The sequence below is a fragment of the Suricata suricatta genome, chromosome 2 (genome assembly GCF_006229205.1).
Source record: "Suricata suricatta isolate VVHF042 chromosome 2, meerkat_22Aug2017_6uvM2_HiC, whole genome shotgun sequence".
Classification (NCBI taxonomy): Eukaryota; Metazoa; Chordata; class Mammalia; order Carnivora; family Herpestidae; genus Suricata; species Suricata suricatta.
The window spans coordinates 94,330,181-94,344,143 of record NC_043701.1 but is presented as its reverse complement, the minus strand read 5'-3'; the positions used below and the strand labels follow the sequence as shown (position 1 = coordinate 94,344,143).

Below are 13,963 nucleotides of genomic sequence, written 5' to 3'. Positions count from 1 at the left end.
TTTCCATAATAGCTCCATTTCATCCTGCAATGATTCCCAACCCTAGTTATCTATTGAATTTAATCTAAATTGGAATTAAATGAATTCCACTTGGAGGGCTGACGGGTTTCATTACATAGTTGCACTTCCTATCAGTAGATCACTTCATTTATGTAACTTCAGAGTAAGAGCAAAGCAAGTGACTCTCCCTGGACTTCAACAGCCCATCTTCTCAGAAAGAAAATTATATTTTCCCTTGTAAAATTGCATATCTAATTTAGATATATTTCCAGGCATCAATTTTACTTTTTTTTAAAACAAAATTACTTTTTCACTTGTTTCATGTCCAGTGAGTGCTTTGCATTCTTAATAAAGTTCTGTTGAGCACAAACAGTATTTTGAAACATAACAAATTCCCTGTATTATAAGGTACACTTAATTTTAGACTTGTTTAGACTTTTAGACTTGAACGCTTAAATTTAAACACTTAAATTTTATAGAATTTTAGACCATTGATCATCTTGTGATCATTTTTATTATACCAAAAATTAACAATGGGTTGGGGGAGGGAAGCAATTATAGATGACCAGACGTTCACTGAACACTTCTGGTTGGACATAATGCACAGTGTACTAGCACTGAAAAATCCTTTTGAAAAGCATTCCATTGCATTTTTAGAAATAAACTTACTTAAGCCTTAGATTATATGTGTGATTTGTGACCTCCATGAGTGACATCAAGCAAGTTGCTAAGCCGGTCTGGACCTCTACTTCCCCAACCTGCAAACTGCAGAGGCTGAATTAAGTCATCTTTTAAGATCCCTTCCAGTGGTCTGACTTGGGCTACAGATAGCCAGTGAAATAAAAGATCCTTCAATGGTTTTTTTATGCATTCTTTATACTTCTTTATAAACTGTGATGACTACATTTCAGCTAAAATCCCTTAAATCCTCCTCATAAATTCCATGATTTTATATACTGCCCATTACATGGGTTTGTTTTTTCTCAGATTCCAGGTTACCTCCAGGGAATGTGGATTTTGGATACCCTGAAAGAAGTAATGATCAAGAAGTATTTACACTCCATCCCTGATTGAGAGTTCGAAAATACTGTTTGGTTCCCCTCATACTCTACCTTCCCTAGCCCTGAACTTCCTTTTCTTAGTGGACCATAGTAGGAAACAATTTTATTGCCACCTAGATCTTCTTTAAAATTTTTTTTAATATTTATTTATTTTTGATAGAGAGAGGGGAAGAGAGAGAGAGACAGATCATGAGCAAGGGTGGAGCAGAGAGAGAGGGAGACACAGAATTTGAAGCAGCTCCAGGCTCTGAGCTGTCAGCACAGAGTTTGTTGCAGGGCCTCAAACTCAGGAACTGGGACATCAGGACCTGAGCCGACACTTAACCTGCTGATCCACACAAGCACTCCTCCACCCAGATCTTCTAACCAAGTGGCTGGGTTGGAGAGCTCTGCCTAAGCCTCCTGAGGTCCCCTCAGGCTTGGCTGTGAATAAATAATGGCAATGTTTATAGATTTCAGAAGAGATCCAAGGAACACAAAACTGCACTGCTTTCAGATTATTTCAAGTATGAGTTCTGGGTGAATGGACTTTCAGGGTGAGTAATGGGTTAGCCAGGGAAGCAAGGAGAAGGGCATGCTGGGGCTTCGATCTGAAGCTTGGAAGCACTGAGAAGTACGGAATTGGTCCAAACCTAGAATGGTTTGAGCACAGCCTTGATAGATGTGAGACAGGATTATCAGTAAGAAAGAGACCACATGAGGACAAATTCATCTAGACCGAGGACACAACGGGGAGTGACAAATGGCTACTCAAAAGTGGAGGGTTTTTTTAATTAAAAAAATTTTTTTAATTTATTTTTGAGACAGAGAGAGACAGAGCATAAATGGGGAGGGGCAGAGAGAGAGGGGAGGACACAGAATCTGAAGCAGGCTCCAGGCTCTGAGCTGTCAACACAGAGCCCAACACGGGGCTCGAACCCACGAACCGTGAGATCATGACCTGAGCTGAAGTCAGACGCTTAACCGACTAAGCCACCCAGGCGCCCCAGAAGTAGCTTTTTAAAATTTCTGAAAAGCATGCAAGTATTAAGTTCTGAGCCTTTATCTTCTCATGGTTTTATAATATTAAAATCATTTTATTAGATCAATCAATTTATAGAGTATATTAACCCCTTGTCTTTCACATTCTTTCTAAATATAATCCCAATCTGTTTTAGGCCTTTGAGAAGGATGTTATTTTTTTACTCTCAAAAATATAATTTTGTATTAAGTATTTTTCATTTTGGTCTGTAACTTTGCTGTTATGTTTAGTGAATCCTTCCCACTCCTTTAAAATTACATAAATATTTAACTTTGGTGAATGTTACTATATTTTTTTATACACTTAAATATTCAAACTGTTTCCTAGACATGCTGGTGTATAATGTTAAGGACAGTTAATAAACTGTCGTAATCCCATTAGATCTTGATCTTTTTCCCATAATTTGAAATATAATCTATATAATAAGCAAATTCTTATGTATCCTTGTGTTCCCTGATCTGTCTTGCTGCCTCATTGCCTGTTTTATAATAATTTTGTTCCTTTATATAGAAAGTTCCCTACAAAGGGGAACTTCCCTTACTTATTATTTCTTTATCAAATTTTGTTGGTGTTTCTCACAAGCATATTATTAATTTCAGATAATTCTTAGAAAGTTTTATGTGTATTTTTAAATACCCATGTGTGAAACATTCAGTTGAAATATTTATGTTATTAGTTCAGGCTCAAAATGGCAAAATTTCAGCTTGCGAAAATCAAAAGGAAAACCTTAACTGCATTCAAAGCTTTCTTTGCTAGTCTGAAAGTCCTTAGCGGGATTATTATTTATTAACTACTGTATTATTTTATCTATATGAGTTGCTTCCAGCCAGATGTTATGTATAAATGTACATTCAAATTGCTCTAAATATTATAACCATTTAAATGATTTGCCATTTTCCAATAACCAAAATATCTAATAGTGTGTCACTGGTAGACAATTTCATGCAGTTGCTTTTGCAAAGCAATTATGTCACCAATGTGCACATTTGCAAGAAAAGAACATCCCACCTACAGTCTCCTTGACCTCTTCCAAATACCCACAATATTTCTGATAGAATGAGGGAGGTCACCATTTTACTGACATAGTTTGAGAGATACAAAAAATGTCTCTAAGGAAAAACATCTCCCTTCCTGATGCCTGTTCTTTTCATTTGGGTGGGATTCACTACCTGTAGTGATGTCTCATTGATGTCTAGTCGCTTAGAAATGAATGATGAATGAAGGCATCACACCACTTCTCTCCCTGAGAAAGTAGAAAGGACTAAGAAGACAGTGAAAGAAAACAGGAGCAACAAAACTCTAAATTTATTTATTTCCTAATTTTGCCTGGTGTAAAACTGATTTTGGTTTTGCTTAAGTCCCACAATTACCTCTATCAACCTTACAAAGAGAACATTTTCATTAAAGTTTGCATTTTTATCTCTTACTGTTCGAGAATGAGGCATTTTTCTTTCCAGCTTTTGATGGGAATGTAAAATTTTCCAAGCTTCCCTGGAACAAGTGTCATGAGTGAGCTATTTGCTAAAATCTGTAGGTTTTCTTATCTTTGAATGTGGAATAATTGTTACTCTTTTCCTTTTCAGTTTCTTCTTTGTGGCATATGTGGAATATTGTGCGCCAAAAAAAAATCTGGACTTGTCGTAAGTTTCTGCCTTGTTTGCATTGTGCATTGACATGTTTAAAATATAGGAACCTGAAAATGGAAATGATGATAAGCCAACTCACATAGTGAATGTTACTCATTTAGGATGAAAAGAAGAGTGACAAATAAATACTGGCTTTTTCATTTGCAAAAACAAAAAATGCCCAGCACCACAAAACAAAACCCATCAAGATTATTACAGACTATAACAAAAGAAAAAGAAAGGCTTTGATAGACTCTTTAAATGCATGAATGTGCAACCCGTAATGACTGCTCTGGTTGACAATCTCCACTTTTCCAGTTTATAGACTCCCAGACACACACGAATCCTTCAGTAAGCTAAAAAAGACGTGGCTTGAGTTCATGGGAACTTTAACTGTTTAAATGTGGAACTGGGTCTGCGATTACTGGCTTTGGCTGTCAAGTTAATTTTGCAATGCAGCAAAACATCTGTGTTGTCGTAGTTACCGTTAATTCCCAATGATATTTTATTTAACTGTATTTTATTACTGTGAATGTAATTGTAAGTGTTTTCAGCTGTTTTACGGTACGATCATGGCTTTCCGGGTTATGGAACATGCTCCCAGTTAACTCTGATAATGGCTGGAAGACAATTTCTGTATGCTGAAGTGTGGATTCCCCACATCCCTCCATGGTGTTTTTTTGAGGGTTCAAAAGAAGAAAAAAGTGTTGTTTATTTTATTGTGGCAAGGCGGAAGACTGTAGACTTTTATAAGCTGGAAAAATTAATACCATGCTTGGACCTTACAAAGTGGGCTTTGAGCCTGAAAAGAGTTTTCCAGGATGAGGCCAGTTACCTGAGGAGGAAGGACTGGGAGGATTACAGTTGTTTTTGTTTAACTACTTTTTCTAATCACATCTTTTTTTGTGTGAAAATATCTACTGTGACAAAAAAATATGAAGCACCCATTGTTTTAGACATGTGAGGTATGATTTTCTAAAACTACATAAAGGGAAACCTTTAGATACAAATTTTTGGAGGTTTTAAATTTGCATCTATGATTCTTCCATCACTTTTTAGATGTGGCCTTCATTCTCTCTATGCTTTTATTTTACCAGAGTCTTTATAACTATATAATAACAATTCCTTAGAACTTAGAAGAAAGAAAGAAAGAAAGAAAGAAAGAAAGAAAGAAAGAAAGAAAGAAAGAAAGAAAGAGGGAAAGAGAGAGAGAAAGGAAGGAAGGGAGGAAGGAAGGAAGGAGGGAAGGAAGGAAGGAAGAGAAAAAAGAAAAAGAAAGAAAAGGTGAAGAAAGAAAGAAAGAAAAGGTAAAGAAAGAAAGAATGAGAGAGGGAGGGGGAAGAAATAGAAAGAGGCAGAGAAGGAGAAAGGGAAGGGGGTAAGGGAAGGGAGGGGCCATGTCTTCATCTATTTGGGCTGTTATAACAAAGAATGATAGACTGAGTGGGTTATCAACAACAAATTCATTTCACACGGTGCTTGAGGCTGGACCTTGATTAGGGTCCCTGTGTAGTTGGGTTCTGGTATGGTTTTCTTCCAGGTTGCAAATTTTTGACTGTGATCTCATGTGGCACAAAGGGAAAGAGAGCTCTCTCAAAATCTCTTTTATATAGGTACTGACCCCATTTATGAGGGCTCTACTCTCCTGACCTAATTATCTTCCAAAAATTCACCTGCAAATACCATAGTATTGGGGCTTAGGTTTCAATATTTGTATTTAGAGGGACACAAATATTCAGTTCATAGAATGGCGAGAGAAGAATTTTTTTACTTTTAAAAATTTATTTATTTAATTAATTTTTTAATGTCTTTATTTTATTTTGAGAGATAGAGCATGAGCAGGGGAGGGGCAGAGAGAGAGGGGGAGACACAGAATCTGAAGCAAGCTCCAGGCTCTGAGCTGTCAGCACAGAGCCCGATATGGGGCTTGAACCCATGGACTGTGAGATCATGATCTGAGCCGACGTGGAACGCTTAACTGATTGAGCCACTCAGGCATTCCCCCCTTTTTTTTTGGAGGGGGAGGAATTTTTTAAAAGGCACTAGTGGCTTTTTCCTGTCTTTCTAATTCTCTTAAGAGTTATAAAAGAAAAAAATCATAAGAACTGAACTTTAACTTCTTTTACCCTCTGATATTCCCCAATGATGACACTTAGCTATCACGGATTCAAAGTACATGATAATTTCTCCACTCCAAATATCTCTGGAGTATAAATTCGGTAGTCTGGTGAAATTCAGAAATCATATATGGTTGTAAATGTGGGTATAGATTTAACATTTTAATTCCTAAGTGAGAATATTCTGTTTGCATATGTTAGATGAAGTGTCATGCCTTTAAAGAATACGAATAATATCAGAAGAGATACATTATTTTGTTATAATAGCCAAATAACTTACTTTCTTAATAGTAATCCATTACCTAAAGGCTAGAATGTAACATCGTTCCATGTTTTTGAGAGTAAGTAAACACCAAGAAACTGCACACCATCTGAATAAGGTCGTATATGGATTCTATGTGAAACTGGGAGCCACAAGGTTCCCACTGGGGATGACTCAGTTGTTGGGTAATTGATATTCAATATTATATTTAATTAACTATAAAAAGATACCCTCATCCATCATTGGATTTTCAGTCTTGGTAATAAATATTGTGAGACAGGCACAATTAGGATGCTGAATTAAGTGAGAGTAACAAAATGAAATACTTGGTACTCTTTCTGCCCGCCATGCTATTTCATACGTCCATGGCTTTGCCCTTTTCTGGGAGTGGCAGGTTTAGATGACATGTCATCAGGGAAGCCTTGTCTGAATCTCGAGGTGGTGCTAAGTTCTCCTTCCTACTCCGAGGGCAACCGATTCATCCCTCTTTCTTAATATCTGCTATGCCATGTTGAAATGTTGGATCTTCTCTCACACAAGACTGCCATGTAAGATGAGCTATTCTTGTTTGTAATGCCAATGGCTGCCCCACTCAGGGCCTATCAGATGCCAGGTATTGAATAAATGCTTACTAAAGTCAACTAATTGCAACAGCAAACAATTCCTAATGAAAAATTAAATGCTAAATTAAGTTAAATAGCTATTTGTTCTATGGAATTATGCCACGGAGGAGGTCAGTAAATCCAGGAAGGCTTTCTGAAGAAGATAAGGCACACTTTGAGTCTTCCATCTAGGAATTCAAGAAAAAAGCAAAATAATTTCCAAGAAATGGGAAACATCATTGAGGCAGAAATGCCTTTTGCCAATATGATTGGCAAAAGAGGTGACTGGAGTGGAGACCATGTTCTGGAGAAAAATGGAAATATATTTATAAAATTATGTTAGTATCACACTATAAAGTATAAAGGAAGTCCATAGGGGAACTTAGACAATGCAAATACAAAATAAAATTGTTAAAGCTTTTGGAGTATTCAGTTAAACGGATAACTCCCCAGCTCCCTTAATAGAGATCCAGAGCAATCCAATAATAGGATCAAAAGTAAGGCTGCATCCTGTGTTTCCCCCAAACAACCAGATAGTATTTTTGGAATGAGGATTGTGTATTCCTCATTGCAGTGCCAGAGCAAGAAAAGATTTGTAATATAAAAGGCCAATTTGCAGGGAATCCCTAACGTATCCTATGGGGGAAACAGATACGCAATAAAACTCTTATAAATGAAGAAAAGATGCTAACTAAATTCTCTAAGCTCACTTAGCAGAGGAGTGTAAACATTTGAAGTTTGTTGGAACTAATGACAATTCAATGAGAAGATACTTAGATATTTTAGGGAGATTAACATAGTGAAACTGGATTTAAACTCAGAAAATCTAGATTCAGTTTCTAACCTTGAGTTTCACCTGTTCATTATTCATTTTCCTAAGTGTGTACGGCGATTTCTCTCAGAAGTTTTCTGGTAGGTTAATTGAGATGATAATTTGTTCAGGTTCCTAGCATGGTAAGCACATGATAGAGAGTAAATATTATTTAAGTCTGAATTTGCCTTGAAGACAAATTTTGCTTGCTTCAGGGTTTTCAAAAGATGTATCCCGTTACACAGTCAGCTATTAATTCTGAAACACTGGTCTGCGCTCTCTGACTGTGTCCGGTGTCCTGGCTACTCAGTGAAACCATAGCCCTGGTCCTCTGATCAGGAAGACCCCAAGCTCGTTCTCTGTATTGTAGCTCAGTCCTCCTGGAGGCGTGGCAGGACCTGCGCTGTGTTCCATTGGCTTTGCTTCCTCACCTTTGACATTTCCTTCCCTCTTCCTATCAGATGATCCTTTTTTCTGCCTGCTGCATCTGTGGACTCATTGGGGGCATCCTGAACTTTCAGTTCCTTCGGGCAGTGACGAGGAAGACCTCTTCCCTCTACCCTCTGCATCTCGCCTCCATGTCTCTCGCGTGCATTGGGATCGGTGGCTGCACCCTGTCTTCCTGGCTCACCTGCCGACTGGCCAGCTACGAGCAGAGGAGGATGTTCTCCGAAAGGGAGCATTCGCTGCACCACTCTCACGAAATGGCCGAGAAAGTGAGTTTTATACCTTATCTGCTCACTGCGAGCATGGGATGAAGACGGTCGTCAGCCTTGGTGAACCAGCGTGCAGCTTAGATGAGAATTTGAGGAATTGGATTTATAAGTTTGGCCCTGTTGGACTAAGAATAGGAATTTTCTGTTATTTTTTTCTCTGCTATTTTGGGTCTACCTATTTTCAACAATTTCATAGCTATCTATCTATACAAAAACCCTGTTGCTAAAATAGCATTTCATAAAATATTGAACGCCTTATAAATATGGATTTGTAGATATTGTACTGAGGGAAAGCACATAAACTAAATACACTTGCAACTCAATAATGCCAGTTTTAGAAATCTGATGAATTCCCCTTTCTAGCTCACCTCTTGTGCTTGTAAGTAGATGCATTTGATTATGTAAATTAGATTTTCAACCATAAAAGGACCTTTTAATAAAGCCACAAAAGCCTTGCCTATCAGTGCTCATATTACAATCCACATAATGCTTCATTAAATTCTCATCTAAAGTTCATGCATATTTGGGTAGCTTTGCCTGTGTTTTAAGTAAGCTTCTTGCATAATTGTTTCATGAAGCCCATTCAAACAGGAAGCAACATTTATTGCTTAAAGCACAAATGATATAGTGAGCTGTCTGTGTTTCTATTACATTTTGCACATATTTCTTAATTCAGTTCCTGTTACTGGACCTATGAAGGAAAAGATAAAACATCTGTAAAATAAGCTTGCTAAGATAATGGCCACATCATATTTCACTTGGTATCATGGAAATAAAACTGCATAACCACAGAATAGAAAAGAGTAGCAAGAATTACTACTGGGTATTCCTTTATACTGTTATTTTGAAGAAACAAATATATATTCTATAGTTTTATGTGTTTCCATTTTGGATGCAATCGATACATTCAAATAAGGGAAGTAGATATTCTTAAATTGTTCCATGAAAAAAAGCAATTTTAAACAGATGTACATGTGTTCTTCAAAGGAAATTTTGTAGTACAACTAGCAGGACTGGTAATTTAAAGAAATGGGTTGTTAAAAATAGATTATTATTATGTATTTGGATAGTGGCTGTTTTGTGCTCTGTTTTTATACTAGTGTGATTTAGTTTTCTGTGTATATGTTTGTGCAATATTTATTATATGATTGTTATATTTATATTAGAGATTGAGGGCTATTGAAATAACCGACTTGCCCAGCTGCCCGGTGGTGCCCCCGACACCAGAGTTACCTACAAGGTACGCTGACTTTTAGGGAGTTACCATGTTGTAATGTCACTGCAGGATCCACCGCCTCTTCTAGGATGCCATGATGTCAGCAGACCGATCTGCTGTAATGTCTGTTGTTCCTCAAAGTATCGCTTTCATGAAAACTACTTTGAGGACCCAACATAAACCTACATGGCAGAGTCTTGCAGCTTCAAAGACTCCTAACTGAGTATTTAAAATATTCAGCCTCCTCTAAGCATCCAAACACATTTCTGTTTGGATGATTCATGACTCCTTTATTTTCTGTTACATCATGATTCTGACTTAATACCATCATTTACAGACCAGAGTTTTGTTTTTAATAATAGGTGGGTTTGATAAAGATAAACTGTATCTCCATTGTGCCAAAAATGCATGAGCAGATAACCTGTTTGACACTAATACAGTAAAAATGCTGTATGAAAGCCATCTTTTCGTAAAATTATCTGATTTGATACATATCCAATTTATTTCCTATATTGTGGGTTGCTAAAAATAAATAGTCACCCACCATTCTTGCTTTGGTTAAACAATAGAATTGTAGAAAGCTACCAAGATACTTTGGCCCCATTGCAGAAAGTATATCTATTTGCAAATAGTCCCATTCTATCCTGCCCAAATTTTGAGCATATTTTTCTTGTTAAGCTGGACATGCCTGTTTGCAAATAAACTGAAGATTCTAATACATTTAAAACCTAATTTTTGCTGTATTCTCTTATCAGTGATTTTACTTTGTCCATATTAATGTGAATTTAGTTAGAAAAACTTTTTTCTTTTGTAAGATTTTTAAACACTGGATTTTTTTTCTTCGTCTTGTAATAAAGTACTAAACATTAGATTAGTTTTTATGAGCTTTAAGCCAATTTTTTAAAAATTTTATTGATTTTGAGAGAGAGAGTGAGAGTACGTGAATGCCTGAGCAGTGGAGGGGCAGAGAGAGAAGGAGAGAAAGAATCCCAAGCAGGCTCTGTGCTGTCAGCATGGAGTCCGACATGGGGCTTGATCCCATAAACCATGAGATCATGACCTGAACCAAAACCAGGATTTGGCCACTTAACTGACTTAGGTGTCCCTGAAGCAACTTTTTGAATGCAAAGTCATTTTAAGAGAATAAGCATCTAAGATTCTCATTACTATAAATTCATTAGGTAGTTGTTTTTAGACTAATGGAAGAGATAGAGAAAGCTGAATAAGTTTTGTAAAAGATCATTTTTGAACAATCATTTCTATTTTATCTTGCCACCCACAGTGAGTTAGTGAATGAAGCCTCAAATCAGGCTTCTTATCTATAAACTTAACCTCAGCCCAACGACCTCACTGCATTTCCACACCTAATTTTACCATGTACATGTCTTGCAGGGCCATTCACTCAGTTAGACTGAGCCACTGTCAGGCCACAGAAGCAGATGGCAAGCATCAAAGGACCTTCACTTTCCCTCAGTCTTTGCCTCCAAAGAATATGAGTTTCTAGGATTTTTACCCTGTAATTCCTCGGCACCTTATTGAGGGAGTATGTTGGATACCTAGGTATAAGACAGCTTCCTAGGGCGTGGAAGGGGCCGGGTACATTGTATAGAGAGACAAATCTTGATGTAAGAAGACGATAAGTCTCCTATGCATATTGTCTCTTTCTCAGAATTTTCTTATAAGGAATTCTACCAAATCTTTAAAAGACAACAAAGTTTTCAAAAGCGAAGTTCTAGCAACCAGGTCAATTGCTACCTTCCAGTCCTTCATGGATCCTCCTAAGTAACTTTCCAAACCACCCAATACAAAAAGCATGAATCTTTATTCTATTTCATCTTCTATATTGAATACTCAAAGAGAAGTGATTTAAAATAAGGTATGGATACCCTTTCATTTTTCATATAAATATTGGAAACATTTCTAAAGTTTACAAAAGCAAAGACATTAACTCTTAATGTGCTTAAAGGGTGAATTTAAGTGGTAAATTTCTAATTCACCCAAATAGAAATTAGATATAAACTTATGGTCTAGAGATAAATGAGCAAATAATTTTTATTTGAATTTTCTTTACTATATACTTTTGCAAATAGGCTTGTTCAAGTGTGAAAAGATTTTTAGATATTTTTTGCCTAAATATTCTTTATAATATGGTGTACTAACATTATAAATGTCAATGGGCTTCATATCTCCTTATTATCCTTTAATGTTTAGGGAAGTGTTTAATGTCCAATAAAACATAAGAATTCAAAACATCTAATTTTTTTCTTAAATTAACATTTTCTAAAATTGCAAATGGGACTTATGTCAATTCATCCTGTATATCTAAATTTTCATTTGCCTTCCATGTAGCTTTCCTTATTAACATCTTAGTAGTTGATACCTTAAAAAACATGTTAAGAGGTTTTACTGTTTGGTTGGGTTTTTAGTCTATAGTATTATTGATAATGTCATGAAAAGCAATCTTTCCCATTGTGGTTTATTAGTAATCCACCATCATGTATTAGTAATGATTCCCTTGTGGGCCTAAAAGGCCACCCATTTTTCTATAGAATAAGGTAACCCCTAGGATATATTGGCACTTTATTGACATACTCAGCAGAGAAGCATGTGCAATGGAGAAAAAAATGTAGGCATTTAATCATCCTCTTTCTAGGTGAGGTCTTTCCAAAATAAAGTTGAGGAATAAAAGGAAAGACTCAGGACACTGGGGACAGATTAAACTGTTTTTGTGTGTAGAAGACTTTGGTCTAATAGACTATCATTTCAGCATTTTCATGTGCTCCAAGATGCCATGAAATTTCATTTTCTCAAATGCAACAGTATCAATCCTTGTCCTACCCCAAAACTCAACAAGTTTTTCAGTGGCTTGAAATTTCTGTTTTGCAAATTCATTAACCAAATCAACATCGTCCACTGGAAGTAAACTGCAACTAATTCATCTTGTTTTCCTAACAGGAAATGACAGACAACATGAGCAATGGAGGACCACAACTGATATTTAATGGAAGAGTATAATCAATGTTTGAAAGAACTGAACATTTTTTAGGATTTTCATGAGGAAAGGAAATACCAAAGGACTAGGAGATAAAATTAAAACAGTTCTTGGCATTTGTTGTTATCTCTCTTGAGCACCGACTGCAATTATTCTCCCAGTTTTGCCTCACTTATTTCTTAAGCTTTTTTATTGGGTGAAAACCTTCCAGAAATGTTCTAGTGCAGTAATTTTAGCAGAGTTTCCAGATTGTTCTAAAGACTTTTCAGGAAAAAAAAAGAGGAATAAGCAGATTCATATTCTACAAAGACATTATTTGACTAGCATGAGTATTAGATTCGTAATGATCTATTTCATATAAATAATCAAAAGTACAAATATCAAGAAGTAACAATAACCCACTGATGTCTTTGTTTTGAAAGACAATGGTTTCAAGAATACCACAATTCAAAACCTCAGCAATGCCTTCTTGTAAAAAACATAATTATTTCCAATTTGTGAATGAATTATATTTCATAATTTATTTGTAAATGACAAAAAACCTCTAAAGCATAAAAAAGAATTTTTTAGAGAGAGAAAATACTAATCTGTATGATATTTTTGCATTTTTGCACGAGTGAAAAATTATAAATGAGTATCATTTAAGGAGAATAAATATGTTTTCATCATATCATGCAGATTGATCTGCATGTTCATGAATGAGGCTAAGAATAAAATAAAGTGTGTGTATGTGTGTGTATATATACTGTAAATATGGAAAATATATACAGCATATATTTATAGCATTCATGAATGTAAATAGGTAGTCAAAAAGAAATTACAATGCTGTTGAGATATTATCAAGATTCTATCCCCAAAGATACGGGAAAGCAATTTTTCAAGGCTTTTCTATGCCCACAAAATCACACATTTGATTTCTACTAAATTTGTTCATTTTTATTCTTTTTATTATGTCTGCTGTGTGGAAATATCATTGTGACTAATATTTATAGAGTTGAAATATCTGAATAGGGTAGTGTACAGATAGATTGCTTATTTGACTATTTTACTGATAGGGTATTTATGTAATAACAATGATTAATAATGATTTATAAGTATAACAACTTTAAATCACATACTTCCACATTTATTAGTATAGACATAACGACTTGTGATTATTCATGATACTTCTATTTCAGCACCTTACAGCCCAGATGATGTATGCCCAAAAGGTAAAGTTACAGTTCGCTTTGCTAGAACTTAATTTATTTATTTTTAACTCTATAATTTACATGAAACAATACAGACTATTTTTAACAATACATTTATTGAAGGAACTGGAAAGAGTTCTTTGTACAAGGAAATAGGCCTACATTTATATAGCTAGATTCAATTCTTCTCTTCCATAATGGAATGTTAAAATAGAAATCTATGACAATATGAATAGGCAAGAAATGGCATGGTCTCTGAAAAATATTTATGAGAAGACAACCTCTGGTAACAGGTTAAAAATCTAATATTTCAAAATATGTAATTCTCACTGTATTATATACTTTTATTT

General features: G+C 35.6%; 1 protein-coding gene across 7 annotated transcripts in view; it reads left to right on the top strand.

The window, feature by feature from the left end:
* Positions 1-12,549, top strand: part of TMEM196 (transmembrane protein 196) — a 128,000-nt gene extending 115,451 nt beyond the window's left edge. For 3 of the 7 annotated variants that reach the window (XM_029957699.1, XM_029957684.1, XM_029957663.1), the window contains exons 2-5: positions 3,666-3,722; positions 7,961-8,215; positions 9,382-9,455; positions 12,387-12,455. In XM_029957699.1, the coding sequence (XP_029813559.1) occupies positions 7,961-8,215; positions 9,382-9,455; positions 12,387-12,393 (336 nt within the window). In that variant the 5' untranslated portion in view covers positions 3,666-3,722 and the 3' untranslated portion in view covers positions 12,394-12,455. Of the gene's footprint in view, positions 1-3,665; positions 3,723-7,960; positions 8,216-9,381; positions 9,456-12,386 lie in introns of all 7 variants that reach the window. The other 4 variants (XM_029957678.1, XM_029957673.1, XM_029957691.1 and 1 more) reach the window with 2 other exon arrangements.
* The last annotated feature ends 1,414 nt before the right edge of the window (positions 12,550-13,963 follow it).